This window comes from Ambystoma mexicanum, chromosome 13 (genome assembly GCF_040938575.1).
Source record: "Ambystoma mexicanum isolate Mex_15411 chromosome 13, UKY_AmexF1_1, whole genome shotgun sequence".
Classification (NCBI taxonomy): Eukaryota; Metazoa; Chordata; class Amphibia; order Caudata; family Ambystomatidae; genus Ambystoma; species Ambystoma mexicanum.
Window position 1 is genome coordinate 752880282 of NC_090938.1, and position 25809 is coordinate 752906090.

At 47.2% G+C, this 25809-nt stretch overlaps 1 protein-coding gene and 1 pseudogene across 4 annotated transcripts in view; both read right to left on the reverse strand.

Annotated features, from left to right (window-relative positions):
- LOC138521903 (uncharacterized) overlaps positions 1-25809 on the reverse strand; it is a 154498-nt gene that overhangs the window by 40330 nt on the left and 88359 nt on the right. For 2 of the 4 annotated variants that reach the window (XM_069635064.1, XM_069635063.1), the window contains exons 3-7: positions 14850-14903; positions 14702-14758; positions 7965-8048; positions 5632-5742; positions 1503-1525 (exon numbers count right to left, since the gene is read on the reverse strand). In XM_069635064.1, the coding sequence (XP_069491165.1) occupies positions 1503-1525; positions 5632-5742; positions 7965-8048; positions 14702-14758; positions 14850-14903 (329 nt within the window). The remainder of the gene's footprint in view (positions 1-1502; positions 1526-5631; positions 5743-7964; positions 8049-14701; positions 14759-14849; positions 14904-25809) is intronic. The other 2 variants (XM_069635062.1, XM_069635065.1) reach the window with 2 other exon arrangements.
- Positions 20936-22139, reverse strand: LOC138521905 (cold-inducible RNA-binding protein B-like; annotated as a pseudogene).

Sequence of the window (25809 nt, forward strand, 5' to 3'; positions counted from 1 at the left end):
CTGCCAACATGTTTTGCCTCCTAAGTTACTCTACACTTGTCCCCGTCGGAACACAATGACCTCAACGTATTAGAATATAATAAGACCTTGTTTAAGGCTGCGGGCCGTTGCCGGCCATGTACACCCCACGGCTAGGGCGTGATAGCTATTTGCACCCCGAGGTTTTCCCAGGTGCAAAAAGTGTATTTCTTTTCTTCTTATGAGGTGGGCTTTGCTCGTGCGTGAGCGCAATTTCTAGAGGAAAACAAATAAATAAAGGTTCCCGCCACAATATGAAAAGGTACTTAGTCCCTTTTCCATTTCCATGGAGGCCACGGGCGGGAGGAGCGCCGGGACCGGAGCACAAAGCTCCAGTCCGGCAGGTAAGTGGCTCGGGTGGGGGTGGAGAAAGGGTTCTAATGTCATTGGGGTGGTGGCAGGGGGGAGGGGGTACCCATAGGTTGATTGGGGGTAATCAATAAGCAAATGTATTGACCCTTTCATGCCCAAAGCATCCAAGAGGGACCTTAAAAAAGTCAGATCCATCGGGAAAAGACAAAGAAACATTTATGATATAGTGGGTATGAGCACATGCTCACAAGCTGTGCCGTGGTTGACGGTCACGTGACCACCATGTGTTGTTGGCACGCTGGTGTACTGAACCATGCCAGTGCTTAGGAGCAGGTGCACCCAAGCACCACTGTGTGGCATCAGGTGCATTTCTTTAAGTACACCCACACTCTTTTCAAAATATAAAAAAGTGTTTTTTGTCTGCATGCGGCCACTTCTTCTGCGGTTTTTACATTTTTCCAAATCTCTTACCCTGGCCTAAATGTACGGAGTTTTGAACTGCGCACACTTTCGATTTTTCAGATACTAAATGAAGTCAAGTAAAACAGTTTATTTTCCAAAAAAGGTACAGTTCAAAGAAAATATCTGTACCGATGCCCTCATACAATGCAATAATTGTAATATATATTTCCCAAATCAAAGAATTATTCGGTCATTTTTCGCCACAAACAAAAGTGAATTCTGAGAATGTTGTGCTTGTGCGGGGAAGGGGGCGTAGAGGGAGGGTTTGACTCTGTTGTGGTTTATGTTAACAATATGCCAGTTTTGGCTACAGAAAGTGCTGAGGTGGTAAAATACCTTTTTTTATAATATATATATATATATATATATATATATATATATATATATACGGAAAAGCACATAGCAAAGAGCAGTGCATGCTTACTAAGGCTTCCCCCAAATATGCTGTTCTAGCTGCGGCACTGTTCAATACGGACATGTTTCGACCTGAATTCAAACACTTTCTTTTGTCTTTTTCAGGAGTACATAACAGTAGTTAAGTTACTTTTTCTATTCTTTTTGAGATGGTTAGTCCATGTGATTAAATAAATGCTTTCTTGCTGTAAAGAACTTTAGATGCCTCACACCCAAGTTAAAAACAATTGTAATAAATCTATTTTTGTTTAATATGTTTACCTTGTATTTAATGCTCATTCATTGTATTAACTCACCTCTGTCTCCTTTTTCTTTTTACCTGTAAAACAAGGACATTTGCATTAAGGTTTTCCAATATACCGAGCTTGATGGCAGGTATCTGATTTGTGCTTTCCCGACATAGGGCATGAGAGATTTGGTATTTGAAGAGTTGCGGCCAACCCAGCTTGGCGCACGACAGAATACATAACTTTATAGGTGACTCATATCCGCCCTCCCTCGAATTCCCAGTGGTGGGAAAATATTGCAATGCCGCTAGGACTCAGACACTACTGCCCTGCTGCTGGAGGCCAGGACAGAAACCTGCAGCCAATCACCACCAGTATTGCATCTCTACTTCTCCAACCCAACTGGAGCAAGTAGATTATGCTTCAGTAGAGGACACTAGGGTGACCAGGCGTCCTGGTTTTCCCGAGACAGTCCCGGAAATCGCCCTCCATACCGGGATAGGAAGGGTGGGTGGCTACAGTCCTGGTTTTTGCCAGTACCCGATTTCGAAATTCCGTAATCGGGCACGGTACAATTCATGCTGCGCGTGAATGGTGGCGTGAATGCTTTTAATGCCCCATTTTCTCCCCCTTCCAATCCCCAGCTGCTCTCCTCCAATGAGAGGAGTGTGCCTGTGAGCACCCCCCCAACCCTCCGCAATAGTCCAGCAACATAGAAGTATTACTTGTTTTATTTGTGTTTACTTTAGTCCTACATTTATGTCTATGGCCTGTCCCATTTTTTTTTTTATTTTTTTGATCTGGTCACCCTAGTAGAGGTCGGCCATGGGACGATCAAGGAAAATGCCAGGAAGGACCACATCAATGTTATGTTTAAGCAGTAATACCCTCAGGAACGGGCCAAGGCCTGAGCTATCGTGGTTAACGGCTGGCCCTGCCACCATTACTGGCCGATGAGGCCTAGAACCGCAGGTAATATTGCTGTTAGCACCCCGAGGCTAAGCTTTTTTTTAAATAAATCCAAATCCAAATGTATAAAAAGAAGTTTAGCACATGAAAGCTCTTTACTGCTGGTCAATTTTCTGCTTGTCTTTCCTAGCTCCATTTACACCTGCAGATTGGTAATGTGCACCCCAGGAACTATTTTACTAGCCTCACAGTCTACTGAGGCTAGGCTCAAGACCAGAGGGTTACACGCACTGTCACAACGCCTGAAATTTGGGACAGCTAGGGTTTAGAGGTGCACCACTCTCGTCCATCCCATGCTGGGTATGATATGATATGATAGGTTATTTATAATGCACTTAATACCCAGAGGTTTCTAAGCGCAGACCCGAGGATCGAACCTGTGGTGCTCCATGTCATCTTGCTTCCAAGGCGAGCACGTTTCCGCTGAGCTATCCTCCCAAGACAAAGGGTGATAATGAAGGCTAATCTGCATGTCCTCTAGGCACCCACATCATTTGTTGCAGTAGTTATTGTCTAGGCTGGATGCATTTGTGTATATATCATGGTACCCATTGCAGGGAATGGGCTCGAACAAGATCGGGTGGTCACCGCTCCATCCCCGGGCGCTCAGGTCCAAGGGCTCCCAGACCGGGTGTCTCATCAAACAGACCGCTTTCAGTAGACTCAGCACAAAGGTTGTAGAGCTGCACAACCCATTCTTCAACTAACGTTCAGGACAATCATTAGTGGAGACTGCATACAGAAACTGCCAAAGCCTCACATACAGTTTTGCAGTTGTCCAAACGTGTATATATATCCTGCAATTTGCAGACATCTTTATTAGGGTGAATATTGTAACCGCTCAAAACAGAAAAGTCTGTTATACGCTTAAAAGGTTTTCTTACTGAATCACTATAAAACATGTTGTTCCCATAATGCTATTTGCTTTTATGCAAATTTTCAGGATTGTGTTCTATATAGAGATACTGTGGTGCTCAACCTGACCAGGGGCCATGCCCCCCTTCCCAAAGCCCCGCCCCTCCTAAGAAGTGACGGTTCCCCCAATTAATGTTTTCCATGTCTAGCACTGCTGGTATCATGCATTTATCTGTGAACTCAAGGGACCTCACTTACCTGAACGAGATTGGCTCACTGCTACCGCTTTCGGGGCTCAGCCCCCCCCCCACAGATTTTCCTAATTAACCCCATGAATGGAAACCCAAGCTTAACTAGGTTTCCATGCCTACTATCGCTTCATGTGGTTAATCCTCACTGATTTTCAGCGAGTGTCCACGTGGCGGAGATCAGCAAAGAGGCCACCGTGAACAATGGCTACCGTTGTGGTGATGGATTACTTTCTTTCTGGTGCACAAACCGTACACAGAATCTGTGGGACCGCTGCTGCGGCCTCAGATTACTGACGCTGCACAAATGCATGCGGATTCCCTGCACGGAGTGGGAAATCCTACGGGAAAGATTTCCTGCTAGGGTTCCGGCTCCATGCAGTGCCGCGGGCAGTGAGACCAATCCAAAATGGCGCAGAAGCCGGGAACTCCACAGAAACACTGCTTCCTTGAGTCTGCTCCCTTCCAAAGAATGAGGGTGCATGTGAACTGCCTCAGGAAAAATGTAAACCCATAACACAGAGCAGCTGTTTTCAAACTGGGGGGACCGCCCCCACAGGGTGGTTAGAAGCTCTTTAAATCAGGATTACAGTGACTGTTTTTAATAGAAAATATAAACATTTAATAGAAAATATAAGTATTTATGGCTTGTAGGGGGCACAGAAACAAAATGTTTACTTAAGGGGGGCTCAGCTTGAAAATGTTTGACTACCACTGCCGTAGAGAGTGAGCCCCGCCGCACCGCCCCCCCTCTCTTAACTCAATGTGTCAAAATGCTGTCACTACCACCTCCAACTTCTCAGATGCATCTTTTCCTAACTCTCCTTCCCGAACAGACTTGCTGCAGTTATTTCCATTGTGATGTCAAGACTGGACTATGCCAACTCCCTATACCTTGGAGCCCTGGCATACCAACTCAACAAACTCCAAAGAGCCCAAAACGCTGCCGCAAAACTGCTCCTCGCCCTGGGACAAAGAGACCACATCTTGCATGCTCTCCGAACCCTCCACTGGATACCAGTCGAACGAAGGGCCACCTTTCTGCCCCCCACATATTCGACACATCCAAGACTATATGACTTTCTGCAAAGCTCTAAAAACCCTGCTCTTTCCATAATGCCGACCACGAACATTTGAGGCGACTGAGTCCTTGCAACCCGATAACTAATGCTCAATGAGATCCCGAGCACTGACGCCACTGAATACGCTTATTAAGTCATTATTAAGCAAACGCACGCTCGAAATCCGGAATATCAAACTCCTTAGATCATAACACCACCCAAACACTCACCTGCCATATCACTATGCTTGCTCTCTACACCAACACTCATTACAATACAACTACACCCCTTGATCAATTTCAGCCTATCTGCTCACATACGAACATTGCCCCATGAACACCTCATCATTCTAATAAAACGCAGCTATATCCCATGACAAACCAGCCTATCTTCACACATAAGCGTCCTACAGGCCTAACGCAGCCTGAACCGAGTCTCGGAGTCCACCCTCCAGTCTGCACACATTCAACTGATATCAATTCCACCTCACCTACTTTTAGCCTGCAGCTACCATCAGGCATTTGCATGGGCTGCGCACATAACCGGTGCACCCATGCACCCTATGACACCTTACTCTCTCAACTGACATTGACTACGGTCCCCGAGGGCGTTCAATCTACCAGCGCTTTGAGGTCATACAAATGACATATAGAGGGCTATATAAATGCCAAATAACATAAATCCATGCCTCCTGCCATTGGTCTATTGATGAGCCATCCAGTCAGATGTCTCCACTGCTAATATTGGGTTATCAAAGTCTTCTAAACACAGGAACTCTACTCTCTAAGGTTACTAGATAATGGTATGTCAGTAGGAGCTCAATGCCCCAGTCCTGGGCTAACATTTAACAACCTAATGCATTCTGCGATCTGTAGTCTAAGTTGACATCATTTCAACCAACAGGGCTAGAGTCCCAAAAACCATGGACACGCCCTGGACTGAGTCAATGTGACGCCCCCTCCCACCACCAGTATGAGTATCATTTGAATAACTACCCACAACCATGAACCCACACACAGAGTCGCCTCTAGTGAAAATAGAACATGAAAAATGAGTGTTCAGTACCTTGGCAGACCTTAAAGAAGCAGACGGTGATATGGCAGGAGAGCAGGGCTGACACCACACAGATACCCAGGGCACCAGCGATCAGGTAGTACTTGTTGAGGCAAAAGACACCTGTAAAGACAGAGCACACTGCAATGAGAGTCCTAGACAATGCCATGTCCAGCTCCAGTGAGAATGGGACCAGAGGGGCTGCGAAACGGGGGAGAGAGCAGTGAAACAAGCAGGGCAGGTGGAGAGACAGAGGGACACAGGGGCAGAGAGATGCACCGATAGAGAGATGGACTGATAGATGGATGCCCAGACACGGGCAGATAGCTAGCATGATTTATAGATCAATCGATAGCTACTTGGAAAGAGAGAGAGAGGGGAAAGCAGGCGGACTGAGATGGGAATTGAAATATAACCAAAGGTACGACCACATTGCAAGAGCATCTTCTCCTTCTTCTTGTTAGGATGACTCCAGAAATCGGAAGCCAGCGATTTCCATCTCTTAAGATGATATTCGCCAAAAAGAGCACCAACCAGCCATCGACCTCCACTAGATCGCATCCCACTTCCCCGCTTCCCGCACAAACCAAAGCAGGAACCTACACTGTTCATTCACCACCCTTCTTTTCCAACTGAACAGATCAGATAACCCATGTACCACTACCCCAGTGCCACTCATCCGGACTCTGAGTAATTCCCGCTGCACATCAAACCTCACACAGTCCAACATATAATGATGCACAGTCTCTGGGCACCCGCAAGCCTCACACGCCATGGATGTAACTCTGCCCATCAAACACTTCCATTACGCCAACCCTGCATGACCCACCCTAAGGCGATTCAAAATAGTTTCCTCAATTTGTGTCAACTCCACCCCCCCTCAAACGCCCGAACCCGCAGTTCCCTGCACACTGAATACAACTGTCGTCCCTTTGAACTCATATCCCATTGATCCTGCCACATATCCTTAATTTGTCCACGCTCCATCCTCTGTATCTCAGCCACACTCAATGGACTTTCACATCCACCTCCCCCCGCAACGTGGCCCCATATGCAGCCCGATCCACCAACTCATTACCACCACGGTACCCCCAGCAACACACTCCTCTAATCGCTGTCTAATGAGCACAACTATATCCCTCCTATCATAATTTCCCTCCTTGATAGCCAACAACGCACTCATCGAATCCACAAACACCACCACCCTAGCCAACTGTTTCCCTATAATCCGAAGCACCACCATATTAAGAGCCATTAACTACGCCGTGCAGACGGATACATCATCCGACAACCTAGCCACCCAAAACTCCTCATCTGCCCGAAAATAGTATGCCATACCAACCCTGTTCCTCTCCAGATCCCTGAAACCATCCGTATATACTTGAGCGCCAACTTTCCCCTCCACATACTGCACTGCCAACCTCTTAATCACCCCTCTATCACCACCCTTCTTGATCACTACCTTGGCCAGATCCAAACAGACAATTGGATCATCCTGCATTCAAATCTGTCCTACAACACTATCCACATCTTCCACCATACACAACCCCTCCACCCCCAATCGTTTCACCAGCCTGTCCGCATGGAATCCAGAAGTCTCCCAACTCTCACTATTATAAGCATGCATCCAATTAACCTCCAGACACTTCTTCACAGGATGCCACACACTAAGGGACTTACAACGCAGCCAATACCTAGCACTCATCTCCTCCCTTCTCACATCCATTGGCAACATCCCTGCCAACACTTGCACGGCCTCTGTGGGGGATGACCGAACAGTCCCAGTCACAATTCTCATTGCCCTTGCCTAGACACCATCCAACACATTAAGCTGAGTCCTACTTTAACTGCACTGCAGCTCAATTTCGAACTCCAGCACACTCCTGACCAACCCCACACACAACATCCTCATACTCCTCTGCCCTCCACGCCACTCCTGACCCGACCCCACCTTCAACAAATTAAGACGCTGTTTACACTTTGCCACTGTCTTTTCCACTTGCAACTTCCATCCAAGAGCATACCAAGATACCGGAATTCTGTCACCCGAACCAACTCATCCCTGCTGTACTTGAGATCCATACTGACCCCACTACGTCGTCTGTTGAACAACATACACACCATTTTAGAGGAGGACACCCCAAAGCCCCGATCCTGACACCACCTTTCCATTGCAAGAGCAGCAAGATGGCCAACAGCCCAACTTCCATTTTGGGGCCATCAACGATTTCGACACCGCCACCGACTGTTCGCTGATGTGTACTGCAAACTGCCCAGCCTAAAATGGCTGGTGTGAAACCCAGGGAGGTGAAGTGCAGACAGTGACGCCAGAGACTGTGCTGTACCTTCAGGGCAGGTGTCGTTGCTCTGGTGGAGGGCAGAATCTGTAGTCGGTGAGAGCGATATGAATGGACTGTCGCCAGAAACCACTGGAAGGAGTAATAAAAGGCAGTTCAGTTTTAATAGTTAATTTAATATATATATTATTGATAATCACAATGCAAATAATATTCAGCACATTGATCAATTGATAGTATTATTATTTCTAGAAAGAGTATAGTACTACTATTATTAAAACCTATTAATAATTTTGAAACATAGTATCATTCTTACTGTAATTGTATTTAACACATACATTATTATATTAATTATTATTATTATTATTGGTTTAATAAATATAATATATGTTGAATGCTTCACTATACTTTATATTATTAGCACTTTTCATATTGCATTTATTAAACACCAACTAAGGATGTCATTTCAAGCATAACTGACACACATAGGAGGCGATACAGATGATAGGCAACGCTTGCAAAGGTGCCTTTACAATGCACGGCGGGTGTGTGAATGAGAGTAGACCAGGTCATGTGGGGGCGGTGTGTGAATGGGAGTAGGCCAGGTGATGGTGTGTGTGAATGAGAGTAGACCAGGTCATGTGGGGGCGGTGTGTGAATGGGAGTAGGCCAGGTGATGGTGTGTGTGAATGAGAGTAGACCAGGTCATGTGGGGGCGGTGTGTGAATGGGAGTAGACCAGGTGATGGTGTGTGTGAATGAGAGGAGACCAGGTCATGTGGGGGGAGTGTGTATGGGAGTAAACCAGGTGATGGTGTGTGTGAATGAGAGTAGACCAGGTCATGTGGGGGGTTAAATGAGAGTAGACCAAGTCACGTGTCACGTGGTTGTGTGTGAATGAGAGTAGGCTCGGTCTTGTGGGGGGTTGAATGAGAGTAGACCAGGTGATGTGGGTGTGTGTGTGAATGAGAATAGCCCAGGTGATGTGGGGTGTGTGAATGACAGTAGATCAGGTGATGTGGGGGATGTGAATGACAGTAGACCAGGTGATGTGGGGATATGGGAATGAGAGTAGACCAGGTGGTGAGCGGGGAGATGAATGAGAGTAGACCAGTTGCTGTGGGGCGGGTAAATGACAATAGGTCAGGTAATGTGGGTGTGTCTGAATGAGAGTAGACCGGCTGATGTGGGGTGTGTAAATGAGAGTAGACCAGGTGATATGGGTGTGTGTGAATGAGAATAGACCAGGTCATGTGGGGGCGGTGTGTGAATGGGAGTAGACCAGGTGATGCTGTGTGTGAATGAGAGTAGACCAGGTCATGTGGGGGGTTAAATGAGAGTAGACCAAGTCACATGTCACGTGGTTGTGTGTGAATGAGAGTAGGCTCGGTCCTGTGGGGGGTTGAATGAGAGGAGACGAGGTGATGTGCATGTGTGTGTGAATGAGAGTAGGTCAGGTCATGTGGGGTGTGTGAATAAAGTAGATCAGGTGATGTGGGTGGGTGTGAATGAGAATAGCCCAGGTGATGTGGGGTGTGTGAATGACAGTAGATCAGGTGATGAGGGGGATGTGAATGACAGTAGATCAGGCGATGTGGGGGGTGTGAATGACAGTAGATCAGATGATGTGGGGGATGTGAATGACAGTAGATCAGGTGATGTGGTGGGTGTGAATGACAGTAGACCAGGTGATGTGGGAATATGGGAATGAGAGTAGACCAGGTGGTGAGCGGGGAGATGAATGCGAGTAGACCAGTTGCTGTGGGGCGGGTAAATGACAATAGGTCAGGTGATGTGGATGTGTCTGAATGAGAGTAGACCAGGTGATATGGGTGTGTGTGAATGAGAGTAGACCAGGTGATATGGGTGTGTGTGAATGAGAGTAGGCCAGGTGATATGGGTGTGTGTGAATGAGAGTAGGCCAGGTGATGTGGTGGGGAGTGAATGAGAGTGACCAGGTGACGTCAGTGTATGTGAACGAGAGTAGACCGGGTGTTGTGGGGGGGTGAATGAGAGTATGCTAGTTGATTTGGGGGGGTGGATGAGAGTAGCGCAGGTGATGTGGGGGTAGCAAATGAGAGTAGATCAAGTGATGTGGGTGTGTGTGAATGAGGGTAGACAATGTGATGTCAGGCTGTGTGGATGAGTACAGACCAGGTGATTATGGGGTGTGTGAATGAGAGTAGACAAGGGGATGAGGGTGTGTGTGTGTGAATCAGAGTAGACCAGGTGATGTGGGGGTGGGAATGAGAGTAGACCAGGTCATGTGGCAGGTTGGGGGTGATCAGAGTAGACCAGGTCATGTGGAGGTTGGAGGGGGGTGTATGAGAGTAGACCAGTTTATGTGGGTGTGTGAATGACAGCAGATCAGGTGATGTGGGGGTCTGGCGGGTGAATGACAGTAGATCAGGTGATGTGTGTATGAATGAGAGTAGATCACGTGATGTGGGGTGGGTGAATTACAGTAGATCTGGTGATGTGGGGGTGTGTGCATGAGAGTTAACCAGGTGATGTGGGTGTGTGTGAATGAGAGTAGATCAGGTGATGTGGTTGAGGTGTGTGAATGAGATTAGACCAGGTGATGTGGGGGTGTGTGAATGAGAGTAGATCAGGTGATGTGAGTCAGGTGAGTGAATGAGATTAGACCAGGTGATGTGGGGGTGTGTGAATGAAAGCAGACCAGGCAATGTGCTGTGTGTGAATGAGAGTAGACCAGGTAATGAGGGTGTCTGAATGAGAGTCGACCAGGTGATGTGGGTGTGTGTGAATGAGAGTAGACCGGGTGATGGTGGGAGGTGGGAGTGAATGAGAGTAGACCAGATTTTATGGGTGTGTGTGAATGAAAATATACCAGGTGATGTGGGGTGTGAATGAGAGTAGACCAGGTGACATGAGTTTGTGTGAATGAGAGTAGACCAGGTGACGTGAGTTCGTGTGAATGAGAGTAGACCAGGTGACGTGAGTTTGTGTGAATGAGAGTAGGCCAGGGGATGTGGGGGAGATGAGGTGAATGAGAATAGACCAGGTGATTTCGGTTTGTGTGGATGAGAGTAGATCAAGTGATATGGGTGGTGTAAATGAGAGTGCACCAGGTGATGTGGGGTAGCAAATGAGAGTAGACCAGGCCATGTGCGTGTGTGTGATTGAGAGTAGACCAGGTGATGTGGGCACGTGTGAATGAGAGTAGACCAGGGGACGCGGGTGTGTTTGTGAATTAGAATAGACCATGTGAAATGGGGGGGGATGAATGAGTGTATACCAGGTGATGTGGGTGGCGGGGTGAATGAGAGTAGAACAGGTCGCGGGGGTGTGCATAAGAGTAGACCATGTGATGATGGGGTGTGAATGAGAGTAGACCAGGTTATGTGGCGGGGTTGGGGTGATGACAGCAGATCAGATCATGTGAGGTGTGTGTGAATGAGAGTAGACCACATGATGTGGGGGGGTGAATGACAGTAGACCAGGTTATGTGGCGGGGTTGGGCTGATGACAGCAGATCAGGTCATGTGGGGATGTGTGAATGACAGTAGATCAGGTGGTGTGGGTGTGTGTGTGAATGAGAGTAGACCACATGATGTGGGGGGGTGAATGACAGTAGATCAGGTGATATGATATGGCATTTATAACGCGCCTATAGACAAGTGTTTCGAGGTGTGATGAGGCAAGGGAGGCCGAACAGAGGGAAGACAGGCAGCGATCCTACTAGGTCAGGTATCATTCAGATCGTGCAAGTGCATGGGCAGGGGAAGGAGGAGAAGTGCAGGGGGGAAGTGGGAGAGGACAGTGCAGTACATGGGATAAGACAATAATAAAAAAAATAAGCAAAAGTACGGCCGGCAGGTGGCAAGTGAAAGGGTATGTACAGACGTCCGGTGTCAAGTGCTGGAAGTGGGACCGTAAGGATACAGAAAACAGTCACCAAGTGCAGGGGTTGCCAGGAAGGCAGTGCAGGAGTGTGACTGTTGGGGGAGTGGACCTGGGCCCGAGATCAGAGGGTGGCCAGGTAATCATTGCAGTTTCAGTGTCAGCCAGGAAATCAGCAATGGAGAGGAGGATGAAAAAGTGGACACAAAGAGAAAGGTTTTGAGGTTCTTCCGGAACCAAAGATAATTCTCCTCAAGTTTCAGGGAGGCTGTTCCAGAGGGCGGCCCTAGCCGAAGAAAGATCTACCACCAACTCGTTGCTTGGAGAAGCGACTGACCCTGAGGGAATTGGAGGCAGATGAGCGAAAAGCTCGAGAAGGAAGATATTTAGGAAGAGAGAGTTGAAGGTATTGATGCCCCAGGCCTCAGAAGGCCTTGTGGACGATGCAGAGGGTTTTGAACTTAATCCTCGCAGCCACTGGGAGCAAGTGCAGATATTTCAGTCCTGGAGATATACAATCATTAGGCTTGAGGCCAAGGAAAATTCTCGCAGTCCTGTTCTGGATAAGTTGCAGAGGACGGAAAGTAGAAGCAGGCAGATTTAGAAAGAGGCTGCTGCAATAGTCCAGCCTGGAGAGAACTAGAGCTCTAGAGACAGTGAGCTTCTGGGGGAAGGAGAGGAACGGAAGAATACCTCTGAGGAGGTGCAGCTGGTAGTGTGACTTCTTAGAGATGTCAGAGATGTGAGGAGAGAAGGAGAGTGTAGAGTCGAAGATGACCCCGAGATTTTTTGCCTTGCAGGTGGGAGCAGGAAGGGGGCCAAGAGAGGCCGGCCAGAGAGCTACAGGAAAGGAGGGAGTGGGTGTGCCGATGAGGAGAATCCCAGTCTTACTGGCATTAAGGCAGAGGTCATTGGCGGCACACCACTCCAGGATGGCAGACAGATAGTCAGAGATGAGGGAAGTAGAGGTGGAGGCTGAGGGTAGCCTGAAGATGAGCTGTGTGTCATCCGCGTAGCACTGGAAGTTGGGGCAGAGAGCAGCTATCCGGTTGGCCAGGAGTGCCAGGTCTTGGTTGAACAGCCAGGGAGAGAGGTTAGTCCCCTGGGGGACACCACAAGTAGAGAAAAAGATAGCAGAGAGGAAGGACCCAAGTTGAACATGGGAGGGTCGATCGGAGAGGAAAGAAGTCAGCCACGCCAAAGCCTGACCAGTGATACCGAGGTTATCACAGAGACGGTTGAGCAGGATGGCATGGTTGACAGTATCAAAGGCAAACAAGAGATCAAGCAGGATGAGGACGCATGTGTGACACATGTGGGGGTATTAATGAAAGTAGACCATGTGATGTGGGTGTGTGTGAATGAAAGTAGACCAGGAGATGTGGGTGTGTGTGAATGAGAGTAGATCAGGTGATGTGGCAGAGGTGTGCGTGTGAGATTAGACAAGGTGATGTGGGGATGAGTGAATGAGAGTAGACCAGGTAATTAGGGTGTGTGAATGAGAGCAGACCCAGTGATGTGGGTGTGTGTGAGTGAGAGTAGACCAAGTGATGTGGGTGTGTGTGTGTGAGAGTAGACCTGGTAATGTGGGGATGGGGTGAATGAGAGTAGACTAGGCGATGTGCGGTGTGTGAATGAGAGTGGACCATGTCATTTGGGGGCTGTGAATGAGAGTAGGCCAGGTCAGAAGGAGCTCTGTTATGATGAGCTGCAGTTCTGATCTCACTCTCTATATAAGTGGAAGGAGCTCTGTTATGATGAGCTGCAGTTCTCATCTCTTTACTATAGGCAAAAGGAGCCTTGTTATCATGAGCTGCAGTTCTGATCTCACACGAGCTGGGGGCAGATCTCTGTCCTCGGCTGGGGCCTCCCTTTGGAACAGCCTCCCGGCCACCCTGAAACTTGAGGAGAACCATCTCCGGTTGCGGAAGCACCTCAAGACCCTCCTCTTCGCTTCTGCCTTTGCCCTTCCTCACCCACCCTCTGTCCTTCGGGCCCAGGTACCTGCGCACCCTGCCTCCCTCCTGCACTGCCTCTGGCCACCCTTGGCACTATCTGTACCCATACAGTCCCCCACTCTTCCTCTGCACTTATCAGATATACCCCATCTGGCTAATCATGCACCTACCACGTGTCTGGCTGCGCCACCTTTTTGTCTGCACTTATTTATTTATTTATTTATCCCACTTATTATTTATTCTGTTCTCTCCTCTGTCCGCACTTTCCACTTCTCCCCCTCCAAGCACTTTCCCCCCTTTTCCCTTTTCCATGCACTTGTGCGTTCTTAATGTCAGTGGGCCTAGTAAGATTGTATTTTGTTCTCCCCTGTTCCACTCCCTTTCCTTGTTCGCGCTGTGAAACATTTGTGTATGAGCGCAATATAAATAAAATATCATATCATATCATAACATATCACTCTATATAGAAACAGAAGGAACTCTGATATCATGAGCTGCAGTTCTGATCTCACTCTATGCATAAGCGGAAGGAGCTCTATTATCATGATCTGCCGTTCTGATCTCTGTGTATAAGCAGAAGGAGCTCTGTTATCATGAGCTGAAGTTCTGATCTCTGTGTATAAGCAGAAGGAGCTCTGTTATCATGAGCTGAAGTTCTGATCTCTGTGTATAAGCAGAAGGAGCTCTGTATTCATGAGCTGAAGTTCTGATCTCACTCTATGCATAAGCGGAAGGCGCTCTGTTATCATGAGCTGCAGTTCTGATCTCACTCTATGCAGAAGCGGAAGGCGCTCTGTTATCATGAGCTGCAGTTCCACTTCAGAGTTATGCACCGTCATCTTTTTCAACATTGCAGCTGGCTGCTATCTGATGTGTCCTTCAGAGTTCTCAACAGAAAATGGACAAAGAGTGAGAAAGCAAGTAAGGTGAGGTCCAGACAGTGTTAGCCACATCACTACAATACCTTCAGGGCAGCCGGTGTTGCAGCAGCAACGGGTAAGGCCAGGTGTAGACCCTGCAACTGAAAACAGAGAAATCCATTGAAAGCTGGGCAAGGAGTGAGGCAGCAAGCGAGAGGCGCCCAGGCAGTGATTATAAAATCAGTACTATACCTTCATTAGTAGAGGGGCTACTGCTGGGGGCGCTGGAATGGCCGGAAGTAGAATCTGAAATGTACAAAAGAGAGATCAATAGGAGACCAATAAGGACCATAACACCTGTTCATTAAAGCAATTAATTCTGTGGTTGATGTGGTAATGTGGTGTTAACACCTTCCTACCACAGGGTGCACGCGGCGTCCCGTTGTATGTGGGAAAATCCTTTGCCAACATGGCCACCATGGAAAGGGAAGGCAGGCCCCTGTTCCCTTTCCTTTGGCGGCCGTTGTGAGCATAGAGGAAGGTACGGTTGCAGCGGTGAGTTCCGCCACAGTCGCAATAAGGTAAATTTGGTAAATTTTTGGGCAGGGGGGATTAAAAACAAAATTAAAAACAAAAAAAGGGGGTTGGGAGTGGGGGGAATATGACAGCAGGGGAGCCGGTCGTCAGGATTACGCCAGCAGTTCAAACAGTGTTCCTAGCCACCTGATTGGCTGGCTCCCCCATGCCGGGTGCTAATGGTTATTATAATTATCCTGTATTTATAAGTCAGTAAGGATGTCTGTGCATTGGGGCTGGCATGTGTGCGCACGCTCCAGACGTATTGCCCAGACATCCTCGCCGCCAATGGACTCAAAGCAGTGCATACAGTACCCCTCGCCCTTGTGGCTACAAAGCTGGCATCCTCACTCAGCCCCTCGGTGCGATTCACGGAACCAACTCCACCCCCACCCGCCCTCCACTTCTCACGCCCAGCACCTCCTTCCCACAAACCACACTGACTGAGAGTCACACACAGGAAGATGGGGAGGGAGAGGGGGGAGATGACGAGAGAGACAGACATCAAGAGACAGAAAGAGGGAGAGAAGGGGAAAGGAAGGTAGGGAGAGGGGAGACAAATACAGAGAGGGAGTGGGATGGACAGCAGTGAGAGAAAAACGGAGTTCACTGATGCAGAGAGACAGAGCATAGATGCAAGACGAGGGAGAGAGAGAGTGAGCACCTCAAAACCCAGGTCTCGCACGTTAAGAGAGAGGAGAGGGAGAAGGAGAGAGAGACACAAATCAAGAGACAGGGAGAGGGAGAGCAGGAGAAAGGAAGGGAGAGGGGAGATAAATACACAAAGAGCAAGTGGGACAGACAGCAGAGAGATAATCAGACTGCACTGATGCAGAGAGAGAGCACATGCAAGACAAGAGAGAGAGACATAAATCAAGAGACGGAGAGGGAGAGAAGGGGAAAGGAAGGGAGAGGGGAGAGAAATACAAAGCGAGCGAGTGGGATGGACAGCAGAGAGAAAATCAGACTGCACTGATGCAGAGAGAGAGGGGGACATAAGAGCAGAGAGATAATCAGACTGCACTGATGCAGAGAGAGAGACAGACAGCAGAGAGATAATCAGACTGCACTGATGCAGAGAGAGAGAGAGGGACAGACAGCAGAGAGATAATCAGACTGCACTGATGCAGAGAGAGAGAGAGGGACAGACAGCAGAGAGATAATCAGACTGCACTGATGCAGAGAGAGAGGGGGACATAAGAGCAGAGAGATAATCAGACTGCACTGATGCAGAGAGAGAGACAGACAGCAGAGAGATAATCAGACTGCACTGATGCAGAGAGAGAGAGAGGGACAGACAGCAGAGAGATAATCAGACTGCACTGATGCAGAGAGAGAGAGGGGGACAGACAGCAGAGAGATAATCAGACTGCACTGATGCAGAGAGAGAGAGAGAGGGACAGACAGCAGAGAGATAATCAGACTGCACTGACGCAGAGAGAGAGAGGGACAGACAGCAGAGAGATAATCAGATGCACTGATGCAGAGAGAGAGAGGGACAGACAGCAGAGAGATAATCAGACTGCACTGATGCAGAGAGAGATAGGGACAGACAGCAGAGAGATAATCAGATGCACTGATGCAGAGAGAGAGAGAGAGAGGGAGAAACAGCAGAGAGATAATCAGACTGCACTGATGCAGAGAGAGAGAGGGACAGACAGCAGAGAGATAATCAGATGCACTGATGCAGAGAGAGAGATAGGGACAGACAGCAGAGAGATAATCAGACTGCACTGATGCAGAAAGAGAGAGAGGGACAGACAGCAGAGAGATAATCAGACTGCACTGATGCAGAGAGAGAGAGAGGGACAGACAGCAGAGAGATAATCAGACTGCACTGATGCCGAGAGAGAAAGGGACAGACAGCAGAGAGATAATCAGACTGCACTGATGCAGAGAGAGAGAGAGGGACAGACAGCAGAGAGATAATCAGACTGCACCGATGCAGAGAGAGAGAGGGACAGACAGCAGAGAGATAATCAGATGCACTGATGCAGAGAGAGAGAGAGGGACAGACAGCAGAGAGATAATCAGACTGCACTGATGCAGAGAGAGAGAGGGACAGACAGCAGAGAGATAATCAGATGCACTGATGCAGAGAGAGAGAGAGAGGGACAGACAGCAGAGAGATAATCAGACTGCACTGATGCAGAGAGAGAGAGGGACAGACAGCAGAGAGATAATCAGATGCACTGATGCAGAGAGAGAGAGAGGGACAGACAGCAGAGAGATAATCAGACTGCACTGATGCAGAGACAAAGAGAGAGAGAGAGAGCATGCAAGACAAGATAGAGAGAGCCAGAGAGGGAGGGAGGGAGAGAGAGAGAGCACCTCACAGCTCTCGCTCATTGAGTGATGGGAGAGAGACAGCGAGAGGGGTGGGGGGGGGGGGCTGGAAAAAGAGCCTCGGGCCCTAATTCTGAGGTGGTGCAAACGTTGGAAAGAGTTATACCATGAAGGAGGAACACTTTACCTACACACACCCCATTCTGATAATGAAAGACTGTGGTGCAGGGACATGAAAGCCATTGCTTTTGCATGGGCCTGATTTACGGCTTGACAACAGCCCTAGCAACCATGAGGAGTGCAGGGCAGCCCTAGCAACCATCAGGAATGCAGGGCAACCCTAGTAATAATCAGGAATGCAAGGCAGCCCTAGCAATCATCAGGAATGCCAGGCAGCCCTAGTAATAATCAGGAATGCAGGGCAGCCCTAGCAACCATCAGGAATGCAGGGCAGCCCTAGCAACCATCAGGAATGCAGGGCAGCCTATGCAATCATCAGGAATGCCGGGCAGCCCTAGGAACCATCAGGAATGCAGGGCATCCCTAGGAACCATGAGGAATGCAGGGCAGCCCTAGCAACCATCAGGAATGCAGGGCAGCCCTAGCAATCATCAGGAATGCCGGGCAGCCCTAGGAACCATCAGGAATGCAGGGCATCCCTAGGAACCATGAGGAATGCAGGGCAGCCCTAGCAACCATCAGGAATGCAGGGCAGCCCTCGTAATAATCAGGAATGCAGGGCAGCCCTAGCAATCATCAGGAATGTCGGGCAGCCCTAGGAACCATCAGGAATGCAGGGCATCCCTAGGAACCATGAGGAATGCAGGGCAGCCCTAGCAACCATCAGGAATGCAGGGCATCCCTCGTAATAATCAGGAATGCAGGGCAGCCCTAAGAAACATGAGGAGTGCAGGGCAGCCCTAGGAACCATGAGGAATGCAGGGCCGCCACATGAAGGGGACTCTCCTCCCAGCAGCACTGGTTTAGCATGACAAAAAATGAACCTAAAATAGGACACATCTGAGGTGCCGTTAAACTCCACTGCACACTTTTCCCCTTTATAAATATAGCATTTCTTAGACTGCAGCGCCACTTTTTTAGTTTAATGAAAGTTTAAGAAAACGTTCTTACATTTTTAAAGTGGCAGTATTTTAACAAATGCTCGCAACTGGAGTCTATATTTCCCCCACAACGAGATATTTTAGCAGCTTTTGCTGCTGGAAAGCTCAGAATGGTGGGGCTGGAAACTGGCGGGGAGAATGTCGTATTTCCACACTCTTTTTATCATGAGCTCAGAATGGGGCCATGAGAGACAGAAAGAGTGCCAGAGACAGCGAATGTTTCCAGCCCCTCAATAGCTAGTTTGTCATACACCACTGATGTGTACATTACTTTGACTTTTCCAGTGTGCTCAGCAGTTGGGTTGGTACCTAAAGTAAAACGTGTAGCGTGTAGGTGTGTTAGACATGTGGTATGATTTGTCTATAGCTATCTGGCAATTCTTGAAGCTATTAAACATGTCAAACATTAATACTTTTTGCATCGAGGATAGTGATGGGGCCAGATTGGCTCGCACTGCAGCCAGTGCTTGCCCGGCTGCACTGTCTGCCCATTCCTGCCGGCATCCATTAAGCAGAAGGTGCTCTGTTATCATGAGCTGCAGTTCTGCTCTCTCTATTTACATAATCAGAAGGAGCTCTGTTATCATGAGCTGCAGTTCTGATCTCTAAATATACATAATCAGAAGGAGCTCTGTTATCATGAGCTGCAGTTCTGCTCTCTCTATATACATAATCAGAAGGAGCTCTGTTATCATGAGCTGCAGTTCTGCTCTCTCTATATACATAATCAGAAGGAGATCTGTTATCATGAGCTGCAGTTGTGATCTCTCTATATACATGAGCAAAAGGAGCTCTGTTATCATGAGCTGCAGTTCTGATCTCTCTATGTACATAATCAGAAGGAGCTCTGTTATAATGAGCTGCACTACAACATTGCATTTGCATACATTCATTTACATACACATGTACTCAGGTCAGAGGTCTTACATGTTTTAGGTAGTTGCAGGCATCTTAGGTACATCTTAGGCTTCATATTTCCCAGTTAACATTGGTCAAGGGTGACTTGGGCGGAGGCATGGGAGTGGCAGAACAGGTGGTGACTTCCGCATAGGCCGAGGGGGAGATGTTGTTGGCAGTAGGTAATGTAGAGTAAGGTAGGCTGTCTTACACGATTTACTATGGATATTTGTTGAATAGCCAGGTTTTAAGTTCTTTCTCAACTTTTGGAAGTAAGTTTTGTTGCTGAGGTGGGAGGGGAGCGAGTTCCAGATGCGAGGAGCTGCTGTGGGGAAACTGGCCTCGCCTGCTCTGGTAGTGGTGAAACGTGGTACATGGAGGAGTGTGTTGGCCTAGATCTGAGTACTCTGGGTGTGGTTTTACGAAAGATGCTTCGATTGAGGTAACTGGGGGCATTGTTGGAGATGCATTTATGGGTAATGGGGAGAGTTTTATGGAGAATTCTCGCTTGTACTGGGAGCCAGTGAGCGTCTCTTCTGTGTTGAGGGATGTGCTCTTTTTTGTTTATGCCCAGAGCTGCTCTGAGGGCTTTATTTTGGAGGAGTTGAAGTTTAGCTAAGTTGTTTTTTGAGGTGCCTAGTAATAGTACATTGCAGTAATCCATTTTTGTTAGGATGAGGGCTCTGGCGAGAGTCAGACAGTTTTCAGTGGAGAGGAAGGGTCTGCTTAGTGTGATGAGTTTGGCTGTGTAAACCGTGGAGGAGGCAAGCGCGCTAATATGGTTGTTCATGGTGAGATTGGAGTCAAGGTATACTCCTAAGGTTTTGACTTTGTGAGAAATGGGGATAGGGGTGCCATCTATCACTATGGAGGAGTAGTTCGGGTGGAGTTTGCTTAGTCTGGCTGGTGTGCCGACTATGAGGATCTCCGTTTTTTCTCCATTAAGGCAGAGACTATTGTTGGCCATCCAGATTTGGATGAGGGAGTAGACTTTATTTATGCACGCTTTGTCATGTTCGAGGTTGCCTGTGATGGGGACAAGAATGTGCGTGTCATCAGCGAAGTTGGTATAAATTACTCCCATGGCATCAAGTGCCGCCAAGAGTAGTTTTGTGTAGGCGTTGTAAAGCGTAGGGGAGACGCAAGATCCTTGCGGTACTCCTAGAGGTACAGGGATGGGGTCGGCTGCTTCTTCCCTTAGGGTGACTCTAGATGTGCGGTCGGATAGGAATGATTTTATCCAGGTGGTGGCTTTTATATATATTTTTTTTTTTCCAGACTTTTTTAATTGGGCTTCGTAAAGCCAGATGAAAATTAGATACAAGAATTCCGTAGTCAATTCAATACAGCAATGAAAAATACGTTCTTCCAGTAAAAAATAAAAAGGACATCTAACATTAAACCTTCAAAAGGGTTGTCTGCTGAGCAGTCCTGCAGTAAGTGAACAGAGGCCAACTCTTAGTGTGCATCAAGGCAGGGCAAGCCCTTTTTATTTACAAGCGGCTGGCTACACCCAAGCCTTAAAGCACAAGTTTATAAAACTGATAAATTAAATAGCTAGTTTCCAACCTTAGAACTGTAACAAAAATAAAAATAATCCTGATCGAGAAAACGAAAAAGTGGCCTTAACTTAAAACTGGCGCTCATGAATACTGTAAAACAATGAACTGAGTCGATATAAACTATTGCAGTTGTACTACAAGAACGAAATCAGCGAGGCTCCAAAAATCTTTATAAATACGGCCATTTGGAAGGACGATCTTGATTCAGGAAGGATTTTTTAATCGTTGCGAGCTTAACTATCATAGCTGTCTCTGTAGGATCCACCTGAGCGATCATATCCACCTTGACTCCTGCCACTGCTGTAATAATCTCTGGATCCACCATATCCGCCACCCCCGTAGCCTCCAGTCCGGGACTCAAAGCGACTGCTACCATAGCTATCGCCACCTCGACCTCTGCCTCCGCGAAAACCTCTGCCGCCGGAAGACCCGCCTCTGTAGCCCCCGCGACCACCTCGCTCCGATTTTCCTGCCTGGTCAACTCTAATTTGACGACCATCCAGAGTCTTTCCGTTCATGGCCTGCAGCGCATCTTTAGTGTCTTCTAGGTTCTCAAACGTGACGAAGCCGAAGCCCCGGGAACGCTGCATCTCTCGGTCCTTCACCACCACAACTTCTGAAATCTGCCCATACTTGGCAAAGTGTTGTTCCAAGTCCGGGACTCAAAGCGACTGCTACCATAGCTATCGCCACCTCGACCTCTGCCTCCGCGAAAACCTCTGCCGCCGGAAGACCCGCCTCTGTAGCCCCCGCGACCACCTCGCTCCGATTTTCCTGCCTGGTCAACTCTAATTTGACGACCATCCAGAGTCTTTCCGTTCATGGCCTGCAGCGCATCTTTAGCGTCTTCTAGGTTCTCAAACGTGACGAAGCCGAAGCCCCGGGAACGCTGCATCTCTCGGTCCTTCACCACCACAACTTCTGAAATCTGCCCATACTTGGCAAAGTGTTGTTCCAAGTTCTGCTCGTCCGTCTCAAAGCTCAGACCACCAACGAAGAGTTTGCCATCATCAGAAGACATGATAATATCTTTTCTGTGTTCTTGCCGCTGCTGTAACTTCAAGTCTGTGGTGAAGGTCCGGTGCAAGATGGTCCAGGTGGTGGCTTTGATGGAGAAGTGGAAATTGGTCGCAAGGGTTTGGCATAAATTGTCATGGTTGACTAAGTCAAACGCCGCAGAGAGGTGAAGGAGTAGTAGTATGCCCAAGTTACCGGATTCCCTAATAGAGTCCATCTGGTTTTTTAGGTCTAGGAGGGCAGTCTTGGTACTATGACTAGGGCAAATCCAGATTGTCTGTCTCAGAACAGATTGTTCTGTTCCAGGTGGTTTGGGCTTGGGTGTATGATAATTTGTCGATGATATTGAGGAGAAATGGCACAGTGGTTATAGGCCTGTAGTTCGTAGGGATTGTTGGTTCTAGTGAGGGTTTTTTGAGTAGGGGGTTACCCAAGCTCCTTTAATGGATGCTGGTATTTGACTAGATTTGAAAGACCCATTTACACATTTGGTAATAGTAGGTGCTAGAGTGGTGACGCAGTCTTTGACTACTTTAGCTGGGAAGCTGTCTCCTTTACAGTTGGATGGCTTGAGAGAGGCTATTGTTTTGAGGACCTGGTCCTCTGTGACTTGTGCGAAATGAAATTCGGTAATATCAGGTCTTGTAGTGGTGTCTAGAGTGTGAGGTGGAGAAGTTGTAAGCTCAAGGAGTTTGTTTTGCGAGGCTATTTTACTTTGGAGTGTGTTCACTCTGCAGGATAGAGCATCCTGGATAGTGGTACACCAGGCTTTGCTAATAGTCGTGGGGCTGGTGGGTTAGATGGGATATTCTAGTTCTCTAATGATAGTGAATAATTCTTCTGTATTAGAAGCGATGTTGGAGATGCGATTATTGAGTGATTTGGCTTTATGGGAATATTCGCTCGATTTGTACTGTTTGGATAGTTGTTGTAGTTTGAAGCAGAGTTCGGGAGAATTAGTTTTTCTGGATAAATGTTCCAGGGCTCTTTGTTGCCTTCTGAGCTCTATGAGTTCATCATTGAACGAGGGGGATCTGTGTTTGGGCTTGGGCAATTTGGTTGTAAGAGGGGCTACTTTGTCTATTGCAGTTTTAAGACATTGGTGGAAAGGAGTTGCAACTCTCTCTGTGCTGCTGTTGACTAGAGGTTTGGTATTTAGCAAGTTGTTGAGTAATGGGTTTAAGTTCTCGGGGGTGAGTTTGCGTGTGTTTTTAACCTGGATGGGAACTGGTTACATGATTTGGCTGTTGGGTCTGTGTCTAAATTTATGTTGAATTTGATTAAATGGTGGACAGTCCATTGCATTTTGAGGATGTCTACTAATGTTAGTGCGGTATTCAAGGTAAGTATCCAGTCGAGGATTCTACTTTTAGAGTGGGCAGGAGAGTTCACTATTTGGGAGAATTGCATCTCACAGAATGCCTTGCGACAGGCTGTTGCTTTGATGTCCATGGGGTCATTGTAACCTAGGTTAAGGTTGTAACCTAGGTTAAGGTCTCCTAGGAGGATATACTTGGTTTTAGGTTTGAACAAAGGCGTAATGAGTAGAGGCAGGTCTATATCTGGGTTATTAGACGCACTTAGTGCTCTGTATACTATTAGGAAGTTGATTGTTGCCTTGGGACTGATGGCTAATTTAAGAGCGAGGGCTTCCTAGCAAGAGGTGATTCCATTTTACATGCTCTGTATTTTAGTGAGGTTTTGTGGATAATAGCTACTCCTCCACCTATTGCATCTGAGCGGTCCACTCTGAGGAGAGTGTATTCTGACGGGATGACTAGTGCAATCTGTGGGCCTGAAGCAGTATGCAGCCATGTTTCGGTGATTACTCGGAAATCAAGTTTAGATTCTACTATGCAATCATGTATGTCTAATGCATGTGCTCCAAGGGATCTGACATTAAGTAGGGCTCCTAGGAGAGGCTGACTAGGTTTGGGTGAGTTTAATGTCAATGTTGAGTGAGTCCGAGAGGGGGTCAGGGTACATAGATAAAAGGAAGGAGCTTTGTAATCATGAGCTGCAGTTCTGATCTCTCTCTACATATATAAGCAGAGTGAGCACTGTTATGATGAGCTGCAGTTCTGATCTTACTCTATATATAAGAGGAAGGAGCTTTATTATCATGAGCTGCAGTTCTTGATCTCTTACTCTCTTTCTGTATAAGCAGACGGAGTTTGATTACCATGAGCTGCCTCCATGATTTTTCTCTCTCTATAAGCAGAAGGAGCTCTGTTATCATGAGCTGCAATTCTGATATCTCCATATATATATGAGCAGATGGAGCTCTGTTACCATGACCTGCAGTTCTGATCTCTCTCTGTATATAAACAGAAGGGTCTCTGTTAGGATGAGCTACAGTTATGATCTCATTCTATATATAAGCGGAAGGAGCTTTGTTATCATGAGCTGCAGTTCTGAACTCTTACTCTCTTTCTATATAAGCAGAAGGATCTTGGTTACCATGAGCTGCATTCATGAACTTTCTCTCTCTATGCGCAGAACGAGCTCTGTTATCATGAGCTGCAGTTCGTTCTGATCTCTCTCTATATATGAGCAGAATGAGCTGTTACGATCAGCTGCATTTTCTATAGTGTGCAGTTATAAAGTTGAAAACATTTGGTCGAATTCCAAAAATGTTGCAAAAAGAATGTCAATTTTTTTTTTTTCAAATGCTTTATTCGAATGCTTTATTTTTTTATTTATATATTTTTTGGGTTCCGGAAGTAAAGAAAAGGTTTAAAAAAATAATAAAAAAGGAGGGTTGGGGGGAACCCCCTCATTTCGAACAAAAAACAAAGAAAAAAGACATTCGAATTTTGTTTTCGAAATTATCACTATAAACCATTTTTTATCCCTCTATATATAAGCAAAAGGAGCTCTGTCACCGTGAGCTGCAGTGCCAAGCTCACTCTATATAAGCAGAAGGAGCTCTGTTATCATGAGCTGCAGTTCTGATCTCACTCTATTTATTATCAGAAGGGGCTCTGTTACCATGAGCTGCAGTCTTGATCTCTCTATATATATATAAGTAGAGGAAGCTCTGTTACCATGAGCTGCAGTTCTGATCTCACTCTATATAAAGTAGAAGGGGCTCTGATATCATGAGCTGAAGTTCTCACCTCTTTACTATAAGCAGAAGGAGCTCTGTTATCATGTGTTGCAGTTCTGACCTCACTCTATATACCAGCAGCGGGAGCTCTGTTATCACGAGCTGCAGTTCCAATCCCTCTACATATATAAACAGAAGGAGCTCTGTTAACATGAGCTGCAGTTCTGATCTCATACTGATTCTCTATCTAAGCAGAATTTGCTAGGTTACCATGAGCTTCATTCATGACCGTTATCTCTTGATATGCATACAGAGCTCTGTTATTGTGAGCTGCATTTTTGATCTCTAAATATAAGCAGAGGGAGCTCTGTTAACACGACCTGCAGTTCTGATCTCTCTACATATATAAGCAGAAGGAGCTCTGTTGCCTTGAGCTGAAGTTCTGCTCTCTCTACATAGATAAGAAGGAGCTCTATTGACATGAGCTGAAGTCCTGATCTATCCCTATATATATATAAGCAGAATGAGCTCTGTTATCATGAGCTGCAGTTCTGCTCTCTCTATATTTAGAATCAGAAGGAGCTCTGTTATCATAAGATGCAGTTCTGCTCTCTCTCTGTATATAAGCAGAAGGAGCTCTGTAACCATGAGCTGCAGTTCTGATCTCGGGGCTCTGTTAGGATGGACTACCATTCCGATCTCTC